The sequence below is a fragment of the Panthera onca genome, chromosome A2 (genome assembly GCF_046562875.1).
Source record: "Panthera onca isolate mPanOnc1 chromosome A2, mPanOnc1 haplotype 2, whole genome shotgun sequence".
Lineage (NCBI taxonomy): Eukaryota > Metazoa > Chordata > Mammalia > Carnivora > Felidae > Panthera > Panthera onca.
In genome coordinates, this window is record NC_138340.1 from 157847547 (window position 1) to 157870977 (window position 23431).

Here is a 23431-nt window from a genome sequence, read left to right on the forward strand (position 1 = left end):
CTTACTAATTTAGCCTGTCCTATTATTTGTCACGCCAAGAGGACTAAAAGCAACATGACGGCAGAGATTTTCTATCTCTGCCACTCAGAATGAAGCATGGCACGTAAGAGGTGTCCAGTAAATATTTTTTGAATATATGGAGGACTGAAACAGGATGGAAGGAGAGTAAAAGAGCATGACCAATGAATGGATCAGAATGCTGGTGGAGTCGAAGAATTCCTGGAGTCCGGGAACAAGAAAGGTAGTCGAAGGGACAAAATAGAGATGAGGGAGGGTTTATAAAAATTTGGTATCAACAAAGTGTAGGTATTGTCATAGTTAAAAAAAATAAATAAGTCAGACGGGATACATTTAAGGAAACAAGAGGTCTGTGTACTGGAAGGTTCATTCAAGTATATACGGAATTTACCATGAATTGAGACAATACTGTTGGAAAAAATACTGGTGACCTAGATGTTAACTTGATCAGGACATGATGGGAAATGACCAGGACTGCCACAATGAGGACCACAGCAGTGAGTAATGAGGGTGATAAAATATGATGCCGTGAGGTTGAGAACTAGAGTTTTTAGGGCAAAAGAGGAATGGAATACAACAAGCACTGTCCAACGTGGATATAAGGGGAGACACACGGGCAGCTGTAAATGCTCTCACAGCTACATTTTTAAGAGTTTTTTAAAAAAAGAGGTAAAATTAATTTTACAATAGATTTTAATGCAATATATCTAAAATATCATTATAAAATGAAATCTGTGTTAAAAACACTGAGGGGGCACTTGGGTAGCTCAGTCAACTGAGTGTCCACCTTCGGCTCAGGTCATGATCTCGCCGTTTGTGAGTCCAAGCCCCGTATCAGGCTCACTGCTGTCAGCCCAGAGCCCGCTTCAGATCTTCTGTCCCTCTCTCTCTGCCCCTCCCCTGCTCTCTCAAAAATAAAAAAAACATTAAAAAAAAAAACACTGTGTTAGGAAAACTGATCAATGCAGGAGAATAAAATTGAACCCCTATCTTATACCTCTCACAAAAATTAACTCAAAATAAAGTGAAGACTTAAACGTAAGACTTGAAACTATAAAATCCCTAGAAGAAAACATAGGAAAAAAGACCCTTGATGTTGGTCTTGTCAACTGTTTTTTAGATAGGACACTAAAAGCTCAAGCAAAAAAAGCAAAAATAAGTGGGGCTACATCAAACTAAAAAGCTTCTGCAGAGCAAAATAAACAATCCACAAGAGGAAAAGGCAACATAAAGAAGAAAATATTTGCAATTCATCTTATCTGATGAGAAATTAATATCCAAAATATATAAGGAACTCGTAACTCAATAACAAAAAAAAACAAAAAAACCTGATTAAAAAATGGGCAGAGGAGCTGACTAGCCACATTCTAAAGACATACACACAGCCAACAGGTACATGAAAAAGATGCCAAACATCACTAATCATCAGAGAAATGTAAATTAGTTCTCATTATACATCCAAAAAGAATGAAATCAGGATCTTGAAGAGGTATCTGCATTCCTATGTTCATTGCAGCATTATTCACAATTGCTGAGGTAAAGAAACAACTAAGTATCCAATGAATGAATAAAGACACACACACACACACACACACACACACACACACACACACACACACAGAATGGAGTATCATTCAGCCACAGAAAAAAAGGAAATCCTACCAGTAAGAATTACACGGGTGGACTGTGAAAGCATTATGTTAAATGAAGTAAGTCAGACTCGGAAAGACAAATACTACATGATCCCATTCATATGTGGAATCTAAAAAGAGTCAAACTCCTAGAAACAGAGAGTACAGTGATGGTTGCCAGGGGCTGGTGGCGGGGAAATGAAAGATGTTGGTCACAGGGCACAAACTTCCAGTTATCAGATGAGTAAGTTCTTGGGATCTACTATACCGCATGGTGACTGAAGTTACCAATATTGTATTACATACTTGAGAGCTGTGAAGAGAATAAGCCTTAAATGTTCTCACCATATGAAAAACTCAAAACACAATAAGAGGTAATTATGTGGGGTGATGGAGGTGTTAGCCAACTCTACTATGCTAATCATTTTGTACTACATGTGTGTGTCAAAATCATGCTGTACACCTTAAACTTATACATTATTATATGTCAGTTATATCTCAATAAAACTGGTAAAAATAACAAAATATTTTACATTTTTTTTCCATGCTTGGTCTCCAAAATCCTGAATGTATTTCACACTAATAACACATCTCAATTTGAATCAGCCACGTTTCAAGTACTCAAGTGACTAGTGGTTAGAGGTTTGGACAGCACAAATCTAAAAACAGCAAAAAGCAGTGAGGACAGCTACCGCTACTTCCAGAGCCCATTCTAGAAAAAGTAGCGGGAGAAACCAAACAAAAGCACTGCTGTGGCTGCGGAGAATTGCGGTCCTCGGGGAAAAGCCCAGTTTGTGTTGGAGTTAGTTATAAAGACATAGCGAATATAGGAGATTTTAGTGAGGATAGACCATGAATTTCAGAGGGCACTAGCAGGCAGGGCATACAGAGTCTAGGGCCAGACATTTAGTTTCGAATATGCCTCCTATTCTCTAACGAATGGAAGCCAGTCCCAGAGCTGCCATGTTTTCTACTGGTTGTGATGTACCCAGGATCCAATAGCTGTAATTCCAAACAAGCGCTGTCACAGTCTTATTAGCAAGGGAGAGTGGTGTGAAATAGGGTTGCCTTTGGCCTTTCATATGCAATCATGTCTAGCAAAAGGAACTGTGAAACCCTGGACTACTATATTGGAGATGTGACCATAGTGTGGTATATTCTTTTAAAAGCCAGGAAACCACATACAACTTACGAAACCTCCTTGTGATGTAGTGGCTCATCTATAAAGGTAAAGGGATAGACCAGATTCGTGGAACATATTTTTCAAGATTCCTTTCACTTCCAACAGCCCACATACGGTTCTCTGGCTTCCACCATAACTGGTTAAATCATAACCGTATCTATTTTGTTTAGAAAATAAATGAACACCTTAGCTTTGCGTGATTTGCCTTAATAGAATCATGACAAGACTGGTTGAGAGGCACAGAAGAACTAAAAGGAAAAGCAACGTCATTTTCCTTTTATAACTTTAAAAACCTTTCAGTAAAGAAACACTATGTTTTATCCATTTGTCCTCAAAAAATCTTAGATACAGCACACATGAAGTCCATAGCAGAGACAGTGGCTGTCAGCATATTTTAATTACTTTTCATAAATTTAATTACTTTTCATAAATTGAATTCTAGAGTTGCACAAATGGACAATTTCTTTACGGCTCTCCCTGATATATAGGGTGTCCTTACAATTTAACACACAAACTGAGACACTGTTGAAAGCAAAAAGGGGACAATATAAGTAATTACACCAAGAATACACTCATAAACCAAGACGTGTTTACCCTACTGTTTGAGAATTACAACTAACATTAGCATAGCCAATTTAACAAAAGTAAACACTAGGGACTCAAAAAACATAGATGTGAATATTAAGCTTCTGTTCCCTTTCAAAGATCTGTACTGTACTACAGTTAGGCTTGAATAGAATGATGAGATTCTTTGGTCCAACTGTCTGATACTTTAAAGATGGAAAATCCAACACAGGCCATGAAGGAAAAAGTCAGATAAAGATAGAGTGAAAGCAATAAAGTGACCCAAAAAATCATCAATGCCAAAATGTTTTCATAGGCCTATAAAATAACTCCAGTGATCGATAAAAAGTACAGTGAGACACCAAGGAAATTAAAGACCACAGATCTTATGGTATAAGGACATACTGTACTCACAAACATAGAATATACTTAGCTGAATAGAGGCTCGTGAAAATACTACTACAGGGATCCCATTTAAATTTCAACAAGGCTCACTGAGTCATGGTTTAATGTAAGCCTGTTGGAGTCAGAAAGAAATAACGTCGCTTCCAATGGCGAGACCATGAGTTTTCCGTTCACAGATGAGAGGTCTAAGAAAATTCAGGGTGAAGTGTGTGATTCGTGTAAGCACTTTTTAAAGGATGCCTACTTCTACTTTCTAAAAAAAAAAAAAAAAAAAATTTGAACAGAGCATCGTTTCCAATTTTGTCAAATTGCGAATATGCTCTTATTAAGAAATATCATAAAAATCAGGCACCTGGGTGGCTCAGCCGGTTAAGTGTCCAGCTCTTGATTTCGGCTCAGGTAGTGATCTCACAGTTTGTGGGTTCAAGTCCCGCATCAGGCTCTGCACTGACAGTGTGAAGCCTGCTTGGGATTCTCCCTCTCCCTCTCCCTCTCTCTCTCTCTCTGCCCCTCTCCTGCTCATACACACACACTCTTTCTCTCTCAAAATAAATAAACTTAAAAAAATGTATTAAAAAAAGGAAATGTCATCAACATGTTTATACAAAACTTGTTTTTGAACATGTCATTTTAGAGAAAAGTTTTTTTAAAAAGGGAGGAGAAAAACAGATTTATATCACTGAAAATTGATCAGTGTATCCAAGCTTGTCTGCATTTGAGGGAAAAACTACGGAGGCAGTGAGAAGGATGCACGTAATAAGACTCCTGAGCTATAACCCACAATCCCCTGCTACAAGTTTCAGTGTAAAAACCCTGGCCGTGCACACACTCATTGACCATGGCGACCTATGCCTTGCTGGAGAGCTCAGCACAGGGGACTCCAACGTCTCATGCAGACTGGAAGGAACTCTTGCTGGTGGAGCTCTTGGACACACTGGCTGTAAGTGAGCAATGGAGGCGCCCAGGAGAGACTGATCCATCCGGGGAAGGGGAAGGGGAAGGGGAAGGGGAAGGGGAAGGGGAAGGGGAAGGGGAAGAGGGTGTGTGTGTGTGTGTGTGTGTGTGTGTGTGTGTGCGCGTGTGCGGTCCCCTCCCCTACTAGTTCGTTCTCTGTTGGCTTGTGTGTGTGATTAGTACTTGCACTGTTGTCTACCCTTTGACATCCCAAACCTACGAGTTTCACCCTTAACCTTCAACACTCAGAATGGAACCCTCCCCTCACTCTGGCTAGCCCCTCATCTGTCTTGCCCAAGGACAGTGGACACTGGAGAAGGTTCACTCCCAACAGGCTCCTCGTGGGTCCCATCAGACTTCAATTACAGCATCACTGACAACATATCAGGATAATCTGCTTAACTACAATAACTATTCTGAAGGCTGCACAGTATTAGAGTTAGAAACTACACCTCATTTAGTTTGCATTTTTCAACCTGTAATACTTAATAGAAGGGCTGGATATATATAACAGACTTTGGTTAGCCGAATGGTTAGTTTTTAAGCTGTAACTCTTCGGCAAACAATTCCAAATCATTATCCAGTATCCACCTTGTCTATTTTTATGGCCCCTATTCCTTTCTCGAATTCTTGATGGGGAAAATGACTAAAGAGTTATTCTTCAAAGCATCCTTTAATTGGTTCTATTATTACTGTCACGGTCATCTCTGTCCTTTAATTCAGCTTGCACACAACCACTACTCTATTTTTCTAAATCATCTTACGGCTTTCCGTTCAAAAGTTTTTAATGGATTACCATTACCCATGGATCAAAATTCAGATTCTGTATCTAGAGACTGAAGATTCTCCATGTTGATCACAAACATCTTTGTAACTGTAAATGTAATCTGACGACTTCTGTGACCAGTTCTCATCCTTAGAGCTCTTACCGTACACGCGGTGTGAATTTTTTTTGTTTACACTCAGACTGCCATTAAGAATGCATGAAGCACTTTAATTTCAGGTACGCGGCCCATGAGAGAGTATAGGACAATGAGTGAGTTCATTCCCAGAATGATGCAATGCGTTTTTGGCTGGCCCTAGACAAAGCTTAGAATTTTTGTAGTTCAAACATTTCAAGCCTGGTTTTAGTAATAGTTCTGTCTTCCCTTACAGATCCGTACTGAGTACTAATATTTCCTTGATTAATTGGACTACAGGCTCAAGCCGTATCAGGGAGATCCCTGGGGACGAGGCATCTCTTTCATACAAACAAAACAACACTGTGATATAGACAAAAATGTGGGAACGTGTTATTTTTCCTTCCCAAGTAAATACACCAAGGGATGGCAAGAGCTAATTTGTATGTGTTCACATTTCTCTGTATCAGGAAGTAAGCGCCAAGGAGAGTTGGATGGAATAAACAAACACACTGATGGATATTTTACATGATTTTATTCTATTATCTCTGCTGAAAATTAAATTCTTTGAAGAGTCAGGAATATATTCACGAGTAAGTATAATTACAGAAAGTCACAGTTTGTATAAATAAGTACATGGGTATTATAAATCCAATGGAGGTAATCATGGTCTCCAAACCTCTCACACTATCAGGATATGAAGATTTTTCTCGGGAAAATGTATTCAAAGGTATTCCTTTTGAGTTATGGGGTCGTGAGAAATGGAAAAATGAATCTCTTGTGGTTTAGAATAGCCAAAATACCGCACAATAGTTGATGTTTAGTGTAAAATAAAAAAATCAAAATATCATTTATATCATATTCAGAAACAATAAGCTATTTGCAAGTAGACTTTGAAAGGCTATTACAATTTGCATATTATCAATTTTGTCCAAAGAAGCTAAATGATTGCTTGGTCAATGAATAAAAAATTCCCTTCTGCATTCTTGAGCATCCAATTTGAAATGGATCAGATACTTTTCACTCGGGCTAAGAATTCTCTAACATACATGTTTCTCTACTGAAGATGGATATTTGAAACAGCACTGAACTGTCATTCTTCCCACTCTGTGGAAACTCGGACGTGAACCTGTACCTACGTCCTGTACTTATTTCCACCTACTGAGAAAGGTGAGAAGAGACAGATAATTGTCCAAACCTTTTTGCAAACAGACTGACTTTGGTCAGAAATGCTTTGTTCTTGGGGCACCTGGGTGGCTCAGTCAGTTAAGCGTCTGGCTTCAGCTCAGGTTATGATCTTGTGGTCAGTGAGTTCGAGCCCCGCATCGGGCTGTGTGCTGACAGCTCAGAGCCTGGAACCTGCTTCAGATGCTGTGTGTCCCTCTCTCTCTGCCCTTCCCTTGCTCACGCTCGGTCTCTCTCTGTGTCTTAAAAATGAATAAACGCTTAAAAAAATTAAAAAAAAAAAAAAGAAATGCTTTGTTCTTAGAAGATAAGTATTTCTGCACTGGCAATCATTTCTTAATAGCAATTATCTTCTTTTGCATCATCAGGATTCTTTTTTACCCAACGATATTTCTTGCTTTGCACTGGCGATAAAAGAAATCTTCGCTGCATATTCTTGTCCAAAGTGATAAATGAAACCCTTGGTTTCCATGTCTGGATGGATTAGATTTAGCTATTTGCAGTACTTTGAGTGTATTATTTTCCCAAAGTTGAGCCATATAAAACTCTTCATTTTTTACTGACCAGTTTATAATAGGTGGCTATCAGACTTGCTGTAGTGCAATCCTTAGGTTTTGCAATCTGGAGCAGTATAAATAGTTTATGTTAATTATTCCCTCTCCACCTCCTGGGAGAATAGAGAACATTTTGATTGCAAATTTTGCACTTGGTCATTAACACTCTGGTTTCTAGATATGCATTCGACCATTTTATAATGCCAAATGAGAATGTTAAAACTCTTACTGCAGTCACATTAATTACTTAAAGCTTATTTTTTTGTAAAGTGAGTAAGCGTGCTTTACCTAATACATGTACGCAAAATAGCTGATCACCTCATCGTCCTCAGGTTCACCTTACTGTTATAAGCAATGCTTCTGTTTACGATTTTGCTAAATGTATTCCATATCCATGAGCATCCATACAAATGGAGTGCCATCTAGGATCAAACATTTGTTCAGTAGTAATGTCCTCTTTCTGAAATAATTTCCTGTATTTGTATGAATGCTTTAAAAAAAATCAGAATACTGGGGCGCCTGGGTGGCTCAGTCAGTTAAGCATCTGACTTCGGCTCAGATCATGATCTCGCAGTTCATGAGTTTGAGCCCCATGTGGAGCTCCGTGCTGATAGCTTGGAGCCTGGGACCTGCTTCAGTTCTGTGTCTCCCTCTCTCTCTCTGCTTCTTCCCCACTTGTGCTCTGTCTCTCTCAAAAATAAACAAACATTTAAAAAATAAACAAAAATAAAAAATCAAGAATACTTAGGGTCTATTTATAACCATCTAAAATCTCTAGAAGGAATGGATGAGGAAACAGAATTAAAATGTAATCGGTATACTCTGAATTCACATCTTCCTATTTTTTAATGTGTTCCCAAATATCTAGCCCCAGCTGCTCATACTGGAGATTACATATATTCACATAGATGTTAAGAGGCGAAGGTACATCACGGACCCAGGAACGGAGCTGTAATCCCCTCCCTTCTCCTCCAGCCGTCAGGATTTTAGCACACCACTTGCTGTCCTGGACCAGCAAGTTGACCATGGTATGCTAAGTCCAACTGGGAAAGCGATGGTCATGGAGACGGAATGGCATTTTCTACTTCCAGTGACTAAGAGAAGAATGGAAAGTGAATATTATATAAATTCCATCTTCCCCTCTGACTTAAATGAAACTTTCTGAGATACCTATCCTTGTCGTTTAACACAAAGAAGAACGTATTTCCTATGGATGTATTTCTCTTCTCCTGATGACTTAATTAACTACCACTGAAAACATACTGATCTGATATGCACATCCCTGGGATAAGCAGTAACTTTCTTTTAGTTGTCAGTCATGACTTAAACTACATACCAATCATTTCTTATAAATGCAGCTATAATTATTATTGTGGACAATCACAATCATAGATGTGGGTACAGCCACATAGGTCTTGCTAAGGGATCTGCAGAATAAGGGGAGATTTTAGAATCTACTAAGTATCTGCAGGATATTCCATTCTATGTGCATTTTTCCTACAGACGTCCTCAAGATAGTTTCTTCCTCCACTTTCTGTGCTTTCTGCATCTTCTCGATGCAGTAATTCAAAATAAAATCGTCCTTTCCACGTGAGGTCAGCATGCCTTCTGCAGAGGAGTATCACACCAACCGTATCTGCAATTCTCTGAATTAATAAGAAATTTTATCTGGCAAGTGAGTCACCCAACTGAGATTCCTGGTAAGCAGATAAACTTAACCCTTGTCCCGGGGCCTATAAAAGCATGCTTCTCCTGTGGCAGGGATGGATGAGGCTGCCAGAGCTGCTAAGGCAGTAAGCTTTTTATATCCGTAGCAACATCTCCCGAGTCACTTCAAAGCACCGGGTGTATCTATTTTCTCTTGTTACACAGCACTATAAAAAAGATTGCTGGTCTCTAAGAAGAAGGAAAAACAGAGATGTGAATTTCTCTTTTGAAGGTTTCTCCAAAATGATCTAGGAAACAGCCAGCTAGTTCACTCGATGCCCAGAACACTTTCCTTCTTCTTGATTCCTCATCTGATACTTAGCTTGTGCATTTGTTCCAGAACCTGAATGTATAAGCAGTTACTTTGGCACTTGACAAAGAGAACGATTCCGCTTATATATTGAAAAACAAGAGGTGTTTTGTGTAGACATACTTAAGTATAGCAGAATATGTCTGTATGTGGACATGTTTTACTTTTTAGAAATTCGTAACAATTACTAATTTAAGTTTATAACATTGCTTTGAGGTAGACAGGCACAGTCCAGAAGGTAGAGGAAGTCGTCACAGAAGTCTTACATTGCCTCAGCTATACAGCAGACGCTGGAATTGAATGGTATTGCTCTCAGTATTACTTCAAGGAGGCGGGCAAGATTTATTCTTGTCAAGTTCACACTGGTAATGGCTTATGAGACAATCTCTATGTATTTTCATTTTTCAGCTCTCAACTTTTCCAAGCAACTTACAACTTGGAAAAAGAAGCAGGTCTCAGAAGTTACAAAACGCCGATTAAAAAAACGTAAAGAAGGCATTTTGTGTACCATTTTTAATTACACACAACACATATCTCCTCCTCTACCCCATAAAATGAAGGAAAAAACCAAAGGCATATAGGATCAAAAAACAGCTCCATGTACTGCCAATGCCAAAAAATCTTCAATTATAATGGGACAAGAGCTGAAGCAGGGGAATCAGCCTTGTTAAAGTAGATTACTTAATAAAATTTACCAACATTTGATAAAAAGGGCTTGCTAAAAAAGGATCCTTCCATATATGTGCACATTCATTCATTCAGTAAATATTTATGTCGTGTTCACGATGGGTCAGGTATTACTGGAGGTGCTAGGAATGTTAACAGGGAATAAATATGCACAGTTACCTGCCCACATGAAGCTTGCATTTCCATGAGTGAAGGTGTAATAGAAACAAATATCCTAAATACACAGGTGACAAATGTGTGACGAAGATTGAGCAGACAGGGGGACAAGGATTGCTGAGCCAAGAGATCAAAGAGGAGGTGGGGTGGGGTTGGGGTGGGGGTGTTTATTTTAAAAGGGAGGCTATGGGGGCACCTGGGGGGGCTCAGTGGGTTAAGCGTCCGACTTCAGCTCAGGTCATCTCGCAGTTCATGGGTCCGAGCCCCACATCCGGCTCTGCGCTGACAGCTCAGAGCCTGGAGCCTGCTTCGGATTCTGTGTCTCCCTCTCTCTCTCTCTGCCCCTCCCCCGCCCATTCGCTTGCGCTCGCTCGCTTTATCTTTTCTCTCTCTCAAAAATAAATAAATGCTAAAAAATTTTTTCAGAATTTTTATGGAAGGCCTCATCAATATGAGCTGCAATATCATCAGAAAACTAATTATATTATCCCATTTTCTCAAATGCAAAGTTAAAGGGTGAGAGTTCCACGTAAACAATTAACTAAAAAAAAAAAAAAAAAAAAAAAAAAGCCGACTCTTCTGTAGAGGCAAGTTACAGCATTCACTATAGTCTGAGTGATTCTATGGTTACATGCACATCTGTCTCCTCTATGAGACTGGAGGGTTGGGGCCTTGAACTTAGGTGCCCAACTAAGCATAACAACCACAACAGGCACTCTGTACACGAGTTCGCTAAGCGAGGAAGGAGAACCTCAGTAGCTTCCACAGTGTATCTGAAGGGAGGAGGTCTGCCCTTGCAAGTCTAAATTCTGAACCATCCGTCAGCGAATGTAAGGCACACAGTGGTTACTGCGGGACTAGAGAAGTCCAATCACTCCTGTTTTCTCTCTGCACCAAGGCAAGCTACAAACGATGGTTGGCGGGGTGGTGCTGGGTTCCATTACCGAACACACACACCCCCCATTCTCACCAGTTCCCTGGGAATGAGGGCTGGTGAAGACATCCCCTGAGAAACATTTCAACACATAAGGAGTCCTCTGTTTCCTTCAAGTTTCTGAGAGTAAGATAATTCTTGTGAAATCAGAATATGTCCAAAAGAACCAATGCTACTGGTAAGGGCATGAATGTGGGCAATAAACTGTAACTAGTTCAAGAGATTTCTAAAAACAGGGTCTAATTCTAAAATCATGTCAGTCTTTGAAATTTATCATAAAATCAAAAGATCACAATATATTTATCTTTTATGATATGCGCAAAATGTTTTTGTAAAGTAATTATATATAAATTATGTGTCTTCTATAATTTACAACATGCAATGCATTATGTAAACGTATAAGTACATTATATAAAATACATTGCAGATCACAAGAACTAAGGTATAAAACAATGCATGGCTATTAATAGTACTGTTGTTATATTTTTATTAAACGTTTTGTATGTAGCAGGCAATGAGGTGCTCTGCCCCATAACTTGCTGATACGGGTAAATTGTTATTCTCACTTTGCAGATGACAAAACCGAGGCTCAAAAACTAAAAAGCTTTCTATCACTATGCAGAGTGCCAGCCCTATCCCAAGCGTTTGCACGCCAAATGTTGAAATTGCAATGCATTGCATGGTGTTGGGAAAACTGGACAGCAACATGAAGAGTGAAACTGAACCACTTTCTTACACCAAACACAAAAATAAGCGCAAAATGGATAAAAGACCTAAATGGGAGACAGGAAACCATCAAAATCCTAGAGGAGCAAACAGGCAGCAACCTCTGTGACCCTAGCCAAAGCAACTTCTTACTAGACACATCTCCAGAGACAAGGGAAACAAAAGCAAACATGAACTATTGGGACTTCGTTGAGATAAAAAGCTTCTGCATAGGGAAGGAAACAGTGAAAAAAACTAAAAGGCAGCCTGCAGAATGGGAGAAGATATTTGCAAATGACATATCTGATAATAGGTTATCGAAAATACAGAAAGAACTCATCAAACTCAACACCTAAAACACAAATAATCCAGTGAAGAAGTGGGCAGAAGATATGAACAGACATTTTTCCAAAGAAGACATCCAGATGGCTAAAAAACACATGAAAAGAGGGGCGCCTGGCTGGCTCACTAGGTTAAGCGGCCAACTTTGGCTCAGGTCATGATCTCGCGGCCCGTGGGTTCAAGCCCCGTGTCGGCTCTGGGCTGACAGCTCAGAGCCTGGAGCCTGTTTCAGATTCTGTGTCTCCCTCTCTAGCCCTGCCCCATTTGCACTCTGTCTCTCTCTGTCTTTAAAAAATGAATAAATGTTAAAAAATAAAAACACATGAAAAGATGTTCATCACTCATCATCAGGGAAATAAATACAAATCAAAACCACACTGAGAGACCACCTCACACCAGTCAGAATGGCTAAAATTAACAACCCAGGCAACAACGGATATTGGCAAGGATGCGGAGAAAGAGGATCTCTTTTGCATTGTTGGTGGGAATGCAAGCTGGTGCAGCAATGCTGCAAAACAGTATGGAGGTTCCTGAAAAAGTTAAAAATAGAATTACCCTACCACCAGCAATTGCACTACTGGGTATTTACCTAAAGGGTAGAAAAACACTGATTCGAGGGGATATATGCACCCTGATGTCTGTAGCAGCGCTATCAATAGCCCAACTATGGAAAGAGCCCAAATGCCCATCGACTGACGAATGGATAAAGATGTCATATATAGATATAACACACACAATGGAGTATTGCTCAGCAATCAAAAAAATTAAACCTTGGGGCGCCTGGGTGGCGCAGTCGGTTAAGCGTCCGACTTCAGCCAGGTCACGATCTCGCGGTCCGTGAGTTCGAGCCCCGCGTCAGGCTCTGGGCTGATGGCTCGGAGCCTGGAGCCTGTTTCCGATTCTGTGTCTCCCTCTCTCTCTGCCCCTCCCCCGTTCATGCTCTGTCTCTCTCTGTCCCAAAAATAAATAAAAAACGTTGAAAAAAAAAAAAAAAAAAAAAGATACTTAAAAAAAAAAAAAAAATTAAACCTTGCCATTTGTAATGACATGGATAGGGCTAGATGGAGTGTATTATGCGAAGTTAAATAAATGAGTCAGAGAAAGACAATTACCATAGGATTTCACTCACATGTGGAATTTAAGAAACAAAACAGATGAACATAGGGGAAGGAAGAATAAAAAAGAGAGGGAGGCACACCGTAAGAGACAAAAACATAGAGAAAAAAACAGAGGGTTGCTGGAAGGGAGGTGGGTGGTGGGGATTGGGCTAAATGGGTGATGGGCATTAAGGAGGGTATTAATTGCTGCGATGAGCAGTGGGTGTTATACATAAGTGAGGAATCACTAAATTCTATTCCTGAAACTAATGTTATACTATACGCTAACTAACCAGAATTTAAATAAAAACCTGAAGCAAACAAAAAAACGACAATACAAGACTAATAATTTTAGTAATAAACATATTTCCTATTACAATGGTAGACACAGGATGATAAATCATCTCAACATATGTTGCAGGAGAATTAATAGGATATCCAGAATACTATTAAGAAAATCCCTTCAAAGAAGGACTGAGTTAAGGTTTGCTATGATGTCCTTGGGAATTTGCATTAATGTTACTGGAAATCTATTTATTCATTGAACAAATATTTATTGAGCAAATAACTGGGAGACATAAAAGATCTCAAGCAGATATGCATTTAACATATAAGATAGGAGTTTTAATAAGAGACTAGAGGGAATGAGGTCAAACAGATGCTAATAAAATAACCCAAATGAGAAATGATGAAAGTCTGAACTAACCGAGTAGCAGCAAGACTGGAAAGAACAAACGGGCACAAGACGTACCTATGAATTAAAGGAGCTGTGACCAACGGGTCAGGGACGGTAGAGTGAAATATAAGGATATTCTCAGGTTTCTGCCAGGTGAATGGATGGTGGTACCAGTGAATGAGATAGAGAAGAAAGAGAAAATGGGATTCTCAGAGAAAAATGATGGATTTTGTCTTAGACACTGAAATGAAATTCTTCGGGCCTTCCTCTCAGCAGTTAGAAAAAGGCTTTGGAGTTTTGGCTGAGAGGTATAAATTAAGGAGTTAATGGCACAGGAGTGATCACTGAAGCCCAGGGAAAAAAGATACAAGTAAAAGGCAGGTGTGGCAGAGTATGGCCCTAAGAAGAGCCAGGTGAAAATGGAGGTGTTGATGGAGACCACAGGACTTTGACAGGTAAGGAGGCAGGGCAGGAATGAGGAATGAGGGTTACTTCTGGAGCCAATCGTGATAAAATTCTATCAAATCCCAGTTCTATTTGATTAACTAGCAACACCCTTTGATGTCCTGAGAAACCAGGAAGGTTGAGGACCTGGGCTGTTGCCATAGCTTAACGATCTTCAAGTTTCCAACTAAGACTTTCAATCAGGCATAGTTTTCCCATAAAACAGCTGCCAAAATATGCGACAGAGAAGCTTTTGTGGCTATTTTGAAACTTTTTGAGGAACCACTTGAAAGGTGAAAGAGGTCACAGAAAGGTATTTGGATTTGCCTGGGTTCTAAGAAGTACGTGTCTTTTAATTCTACCTCACTGAGCCATGTCACAAAAAGATGACACCACCCTATAGTTAGAGCATATGTCAAACAGTGAACATCTTTCCCCCCACCCCAAGTGAACTCCTTAGTTTGGAATAATTTTAGATTTAGTAAAAAAGTTGCAAAGACAGTACAGGGATTATACCCTTCACTCAGTCCCTGAATATTAACGTCTTCTGTAACTATGGTGTACCTGTTCCACCTGAGATGGACACCAATATACTACTAGGAACTCACTTCCAGATTTCATTCACATTTTCCTAGTTTTCCACTAACACCTTTGCTCCATTTCAGGGACCAATGAGAATGCCACATTGCATTTCGTTTCCATGTCTCCTTCATCTCTTCTCGACTGTGACAGTTTTTCAATCTTCCCTTGTTTTTCAAGACCTTGAAAATATCGGTCAGGTATTGTGTACAGTGATATTCAATGTGACTTTCTCTGACTTCTTTTCAAAGATTAACCCGGGATTAAGGGCCTTAGGGAAGAACTTCCCAAGTACACTTGTCACCCTTTATGTTAGATAGAGGGGCCTGGGCTATCAACGGGAATTACCACTGGCATTGTTGATTCTGATTACTTGACTGAGTTGGTATCTGCCAAGTGTCTCTACTGTAAACTTTTTATTCCCTTCCAGAATACATGTTAACACACACAACACATTTATTAAATTCTGCTTTAGAGGAGACTGGAATCTTGCCGAAGATACTGGCTTACTGGAGTAGACTATACTGGAGACACCAGAGTCCCTTGGAAGTTAACGCTCAGAACACTATCGTGGTTCCTCCTACAATCCTAGGAGTCAGAGCTTAGGAGAGTGATGAGTAATTACTCCAGTCAGATACAGTCTTAAGTGAGGACCAACAGGCATTTGTACAAACAGACAAAAAAGTTATCAGTCCATTACAAACAATAATGCACAAATAACCCAACGTTGAAAATCAGTGGATACAGTGGATCAGTGGAAAATAGCACTGCTAGGAATTTATCCAAGGGAAACAGGAGTGCTGATGCATAGGGGCACTTGTACCCCAATGTTTATAGCAGCACTTTCAACAACAGCCAAAATTATGGAAAGAGCCTAAATGTCCATCAACTGTTGAATGGATAAAGATGTGGTCTATATATACAATGGACTACTACTTGGCAATGAGAAAGAATGAAATCATGACATTTGCAGCAACGTGGATGGAACTGGAGGGTATCATGCTAAGTAAAATATGTCTGTCAGAGAAAGACAGATACCATATGTTTTCCTCCAGTGTGGATCCGGAGAAACTTAACAGAAGACCATGGGGGAGGGGAAAGGAAAAAAAATAAAAAGTTACAGAGAGGAAGGGAGGCAAACCATAGGAGACTCTTGGATACTGAGAGCAAACTGAGGGTCAATGGGGGAAGGGGGAGAGGAGAAAGTGGGTGATGGGCACTGAGGAGGGCACTTGTTGGGATGAGCACTGGGTATTGTATGGAAACTAATTTGACAATAAATTATAATAAAGAAAGAAAATTAGTGGATACAAATAAATATTCTAAACCTCATAATACTTGAAGATGTCTAAACATAAGGTATCTGTCTGAGAAATACCATGTAGGAATTAAGTAGAAAGACTAATATCCCTTACCGAATCTCAATAGTTGAGAACTACAATTCAGAAATAATCACATAAAAACTATTCTAATACATACAAATCACAATTTAATATTTGCTCAGGCTATTACAAGAATTAAAAAAAAAACAACTTAATACAATAGGTCATAATCCCACAGTCCTTATTTAACTTGCAGTCGTTAATATTTGTGTGCATGTATAAAGGTTGGGCACTTGCTCTCATTCATACAATCCTTATTCAACATACTGCCATCATTTGATTGAAAATCTGATTGAAAAAGACATGGCATAAGGAAGCTAAAATGTATTAAAATTTTACCAAACACAAGGAGTACACAATCGACAGTGTGAAATTAATGACAACTTCTCTGCCCAAATTGTGTCCAATGTTAAACCTGTGTGTAAAATATCAGAGACTGAAATAACAGATTCTGTTGTCATATAATACTCCTCTATTTTAGGAGGTCCGTTATTCTTGGGGCCTTACAATCTGGATGTATTTGTGCTTCATCCTGAACCACACACACCTTACATTTTTACAAAGTCAGAGCAATAGCTTTTGATGTTTTTTACTGAATTCAAAGGTTTGAATCTCAGGTATGCATCACGGCATCAAAAGAAACATGTGCTCCCTGAAGATCCAGTCATATCAGATGGCATCCTGATAATGTATTATTCATGACTCAGGATCTGGAACATCATGATAATGTTCCAGATAAACAATGTGGTTACATAAAAGCAAAGCATTAAAAAGTCACATGTAACGATGAAGCCTTTTGCAAAAAAATAAAAGGTGAGGTTGAGCAGGTTTAAAATAGATAGATAAATAGATCAGGTGATTTAGGGTAATTTTTAAAAATTCATCATATGTTCTGGGTAGTAAACTCCTTTAGCCTAAGGACAGACCCTAATTCAAATCCTATAGAGTTCTAATATGGTACACAGTATGGTTCCTTAACATATTAAATATTACTTTAATTCAATTCCTTTATATTATAATTACATTTTATTTTTTAAACAATTTTTTAAATATTTATTTATTTTTGAGAGAGAGAGAAAGAGAGAGAGAGAGATGGCGTGAGCAGGGGCGGGGCAGAGAGAGAGGGAGACAGAATCTGAAGCAGGCTCCAGGCTCTGAGCTGTCAGCACAGAGCCCTATACAGGTCTCGAACTCACAAACTGTGAGATCATGACCTGAGCCGAAGTCAGATGCTTATCCGACTGAGCCACCCAGGCGCCCCTATAATTACATTTTAAAGTATACGCTAGTAAGAGAAGATCTTACTATAAAATACAGACATTGATGACAACCTCCTATTTATAATTTAGCAAGTAGAAAAACAGCAATGTATGATAATTTGATTGGACTTATTAGGTGGAGAAGCATAAAGGATTTTTTTTATAGTTTATGCAGATTTTAAGAAGAAATTTTTAACGGTCCTCATAATCTCACTAGAGGGTACGACAACGTGTGCAGGGGCATCTTCTATGATTTTCCTTGTTAATGCTTCTAATCTTTCTTTTCTCTTGCTATTACATTAAATCACATAAAATGATGTACTTTGAGGTTAAATGTAAAGACAGGTGGAAGCTCACAGATACCCCACCTTGTCAGATTTACTAGAACTTGAAGGTTATGTTAATACAACCACAAGGTTTTCATTGTGAGTAATGGAGCCTTTGGTTTATTCAATTATGCTTTTTAAAACACCAAACCCATCACGCTCACTGTCCATCTGAAAATGCTTTAAACTCCCTCCCACTGGTTCGCTGAAGCACTATCCATCCTCCCCACGCCGAGGTATCTGTCCTTGAACGCTCTTCTCCCTCTGCCACCCACCCCCCACTTGTTTATGATGCCCCAGCCTTCTCTAAAAAGCCCTTCCCCTTTCTGTGTTGTGCTCGACCCTCCTGTGTGTTCCCACAGGCGCAACATTCATAGGCCACTTCTAACACTCAAGGTCCTCCTGTTCAGTTGTGAGCAAGATAGATCTGTCCCAACTTCGTGGGTCATACAGTGAAGCTGGGAAGAAAGGCTTCGAGCCAACAATTAGAAATAACCACCAAAATTATTACCAGTGCTCGGAGTGTCTCAAAGGAGAACAAAGGGGGAACAGAAACGTAGAGTGGCAGACCCCAACGTGGAGGGAGGGGGAAGAGGAGTCCTCTTTAAGGACATCGCCTGTTCCGCCATCGTGATATAGACCAAGAGAAGGAAAAATTTGAAAAATATTCAAAAAATGTGTAAAAAGTTCTAGGAAGAGGGGCGCCTGGATGGCTCAGTCAGATGGGTGTCTGATTTCAGCTCAGGTCATGATCTTGTGGTTCATGGGTTCAAGCCCTGAGTTGGGCTCTGTGCTGACAGCTCAGAGCCTAGAGCCTGCTTTGGATTCTGCTCCTCCCTCTCTCTCTCTGCTCTTCCCCTGCTCATGCTCTGTCTCTCTCTCAAAAATAAATGAACATTGAAATAAAAATTCTAGGCAGAAAAGGCAATATACGCAAAAATCGCTCAAGGCAGAGAAGAGGGAACAGGCCATATTTTAGGAACAAAGAGAAAAAGTAGTGCAAGATAAGCTGGACGATGCACTGGGCCTACATCACGCCAGGGCCCAGAGGCATCCGTGGAAGCTCACTGCTCCCTTTTCTCCCAGAAAGAACTCGCTAGGCCTGGGAGGGGGCAGCTGGCTGTCATGGCCCAGAGGCAACTCCTTCAGGATGCAGTAGCAAGTGCCATCAAGGTACAGCAGTCCCTAAGAGCTTCCAGCCCATGACTAAGCACGGTGGGACTGGGAGGGTCTGGTCCTTTCCACCCAACATGGATGCCTCCAACAGGTCCTCCTGCTTCCGCCCTCCCACTGGGCCCACCTAGACTTTACTAGATCTGTTTTGTGGATCACATACAGCTGATTACCCTCTTTCCCCAGCTTGAAGCTCTCTCTGAATTTCACTGTTGATGAGTTTGAGATATGATTATTTATTTTCAGACTTAATGACCGAGCACTATATTACAGATACGATCAATTTGACACACATAATTTAATTTCAGTGTTGATGCTGGGAAAACTGAAACACAAGTTGAGAAGAACTGACAATTTTTTTTTTCTAAGAAACTCAAACTCAGCTATGTCCGGATGAAGCAATGGGCTTCTTTGGAACTCTCAATGGGCTGTGTTCTGTTTTCATTAAGCAAATATTTAATTATAGCAATTTATTGCCAGAAATAGCACAATACATTTGGTATCGTTCAAGCTACAACAGAGATGGGAAATGTTCACTCAATTACTTTTGTTCAGTTTGCACAATGTGCTCCTTGTCAATTATGACAATTAACAAGGCTTGTCTTCAAAAAGAGAAAAGGATCTACTATGTCACCTCTCTGATAACCTTCTGTGACGGAGGAAGTTCTTCTCAGGGCTGCCTTGAATGTACAAGCATGTTTTGCTAGTTTTCCTAGTTTAATGTTTATTTATTTTTGAGAGAGAGAGAAACAGAGCGTGAGTGGGGGAGGGTCAGAGAGGGAGACACACACAGAATCCGAAGCAGGCTCCAGGTTCTGAGCCATCAGCACAGAGCCCAACACGGGGCCCAAACCAATGAACCATGAGATCATAACCTGAGCCGAAGTGGGATGCATAACCGACTGAGCCACCCAGGCGTCCCGCTAGTTTTCTTAGTCTAACACTACACATCATGTGCCTCAGCTTACTTTCCTGCCCCTGCCAGTAAAAGAATGGTCAACTGTCATTCAGTGCTTCACATTTAATTTTGTTGACCTTCACTAAACTGGACTTAAAAAAGAGTCCACAAATGCAAAGCAGCGGACTCTTCTCTGATTTCAAAAAAAAGAGTTGATAACATTTTATTTATAGATGAGAGTTTGTAATGATGCCTCCTGGGCCAAATACAGGCCGTACTTGTTTGCCTGTTTTGCCCCCACAATATTTGAACACACGTAGGTCTGCATGGCAACAATGAACAAGAGATGAAAAGTGGTGACTTATTTTAGGCCAAAAATGAGCAACCAGTTTCAGCTGTTTATACAAAGTCCACCTCCCCTCTTTTGTGACTTTCCCATGATAAAGCATCTGCATCTGTGACCTCTGATTTAAGTGAACAAATCAATACTTTGGCAGCTAAGTACAGATTTATTCAGTATATGGGAAAAATCTGACAGGGAATCTAAAAGATTGACAGAAAAGTAACTGATCACTTCCGATGAGTGAAAAGTTTAAGCAGGATTTTCACATCCTTGGTACCAAGACTCCTAACCACCAAAAAGGTGTGCATCTTACCTGTAGGTCTTTTTCCTCTATCTTTTTTTGGAGCAGTTCAAGGCACTTGGTGAAGTCAGTATGGTCTTGGTCAGGCGTTGATATAATCTCACATCCCTATGTGTTTAAAGAGAGATAAAAGGTAAGAACACGTAATGAAGGCAGCCTTATTATGAACAGGATCAAAAACCATAAAAGATAAGGCATCAATAGACACAGCCAGTTATGCCTGTATTATATACCCCGATCATTAGTATCATTGTCATCGTCTTTTTTTATCTCACATAACAAGACATCTCAGAAATGGTGTTAGAATATCACAATAATGGTCTGATTATGACAATCATTTTACTCAACAAAAGTGCAGCTTTATACTACATTACTGGTCTTTAAGAATCACTGCTGTGATGACATTTGAGACTAACATAAGGGCTCTAGTATAAGTATTACAAAATATATTCACAGTAAAATTACCTGAAATTAAAATGAAACTATCTCTAAAAAAAAAAAGAAAAAAAAGTCTGCATTTTTTTAAGCAGACCTCCCAAATTCACTTACATGAATGGGCAAACTAATATTAATATTGAACTAATGATAAAACTACATTTCAAGTAAAATCATGTCTATTGTTGTATAAAATTACTTTACTGGACCTTCCTCACCCGATGTAAAAAGAAGCATGGAGAGCTACACCTGCATAAATATGTCTCTTGGATTATTTTTTGGACATAATGAAGTGAATTTATAAGGTCTTTGCCTCTTCTACACCAGATACCTAGTGAAAAACTAGGAATATATCTATATATATGAAGTCACAAAAGTGCCAGCTGGTTGGCACTCGTGAACTTTGATGGCTAGAGAAACAATATTTCTGAAATGACACTTTCTCCTCCAATGTCTTACAGAGGCAAAGGTGTATAAAACCAGAGCGTGGTGGGACTGGAGACTTCTTAATTCAGGAACGTAACAATCAGTGGTCTCTCACAAACAGCTGAGTAAGGGGAAGTTAAATATAATCCAGTATATAAAGTTGCCATTCAAAGAGTTTTCAAGGATACAAAACACCCATACTGCCTCCTAAATTATTCTAAGAACTGTTCTCAGTAGATTTAAAGGTTCTTCTCAAACTTCAAGGTCTCTCTAAATGTGTCAAGTTCAGCCTGGGCTTCATTCATTTATGACTACTGTCCTACAAGGTAGCAACCGATGAAAAAATTAATTTCTCATAATTTAGAAATATGTTATACCCTAAAAGATGTATATATCATCTTTATAAAATCATCTACATGTACTTTTCTGACCCTAAAAGAACACTGAAATTTACTATCATCACCAAGCAAGGGCATAAAGAAGTTGACTTGTCTTAGGCTAATGCTCCTAGAAAAAAGATATAGGAATATGCCAGAACCTACGGGGATGTTACCAGTGCTGAGATTAGATTGTCACCCAACCAAACTGTCACTAAACTGAAAGTTCCTTGAGGACAGGAATTATGTTGCATTCATGACCATGAGTGAATGGTGTGTGGCACCAGTCTGCTACATGGTAAGGGTTTGATAAATGTTTCACTAATATTCCTGAGGAATAAAAATGTCAGCTGGCAAAGGGCAAAGGGGGGCAGGGGGCGTGTAACAGCATGGGATCTTACTGCCAAATACAGAATTTTAACAATGGGAAATCATCTATGCTCTTTTTAGTGCTGATAATACAATCACGTCAGCAAAAGGAAACACAATGAAAAAGGCAAACAGAAATAACAATAATACAAGAAACAATTAATGGACCCGTTTACCTTCACAGCTATCTTCACGGAATCAACACAGATCCATAGGAAAAATAATCGTGAATGAGAACCCAAGAAAGAATCTAGTCCCACTATAATATTTTGTAGATTAAGGAAATAAAAACAAGAGATTTTAAGGTTTAAAAAAGGTGTTTTTTTTTTAAGGTTTATTTTTGAGACAGAGACAGAGTATGAGTGGGGGAGGGGCAGAGAGAGAGAGAGAGAGAGAGAGAGAGAGAGAGAGAGAGACAGACAGACAGACAGTATCTGAATGAGCCCCCAGGCTCTGAGCTGTCAACACAGAGCCCGACGCGGGGCTTGAACTCACGGACCATGAGATCATGACCTGAGCTGAAGTCAGACGCTTAACCAACTGAGCCACCCAGGTGCCCCTAAAAACAAGAGATTTAAGTGGACTTGCTAATCACTGGACAGCAGGGTGCAACAATGTCACATCTAGAAATCCTGCTTCTTTACTCTCAAGTGGGAGCAAATGCCTAGATATCAGACACGAAAAGGTTATAATAACATCTCCAGAGTTGGTTCCACAAGAATGGCATCATGAAAAAAGCTACCCCCGAAAAAGGAGCAAGGCTTGAATAATACCTGACTTTATCTCATCAATTTAAGACGGACACACAGAAAAGTGTAAGTCAGGACACGGAGACAGATCACCGGAACTGAAAAATTCAGACTGTATCTAAACCAAGAACTTCTAGAAACTCTGAGGTGTTGATCAGCCATCCGTAGCTTCTTGGAATCTTCCTAAATTTAAATGATTCTAATCTCATCACAGATGGGCGACAAATTCACTGGAAGCGGAAACAGCTTCAACAGCCCTCACAGGGAAGCTCGCGACACCTAGAAGGACACCTGCAAAACGGAGCACTAGCCAAAGTGCAACACCAGGCCTTTGGCCAACTAAAGATGTTTTTACGGTCTTCT

At 39.7% G+C, this 23431-nt stretch overlaps 1 protein-coding gene and 1 long non-coding RNA gene across 15 annotated transcripts in view; both read right to left on the minus strand.

The window, feature by feature from the left end:
* TPK1 (thiamin pyrophosphokinase 1) overlaps positions 1-23431 on the minus strand; it is a 350382-nt gene that overhangs the window by 141673 nt on the left and 185278 nt on the right. For all 14 annotated transcript variants that reach the window (XM_078438252.2, XM_078438261.2, XM_078438281.2 and 11 more), the window contains one exon: positions 20725-20820. In XM_078438252.2, the coding sequence (XP_078294378.1) occupies positions 20725-20820 (96 nt within the window). The remainder of the gene's footprint in view (positions 1-20724; positions 20821-23431) is intronic.
* LOC145715311 (uncharacterized) lies at positions 8221-20718 on the minus strand. Its single transcript, XR_014137344.1, has 2 exons — positions 13264-20718; positions 8221-13004 (listed from the first exon to the last, which is right to left on the minus strand). It is a non-coding gene; the product is annotated as an uncharacterized LOC145715311 (long non-coding RNA).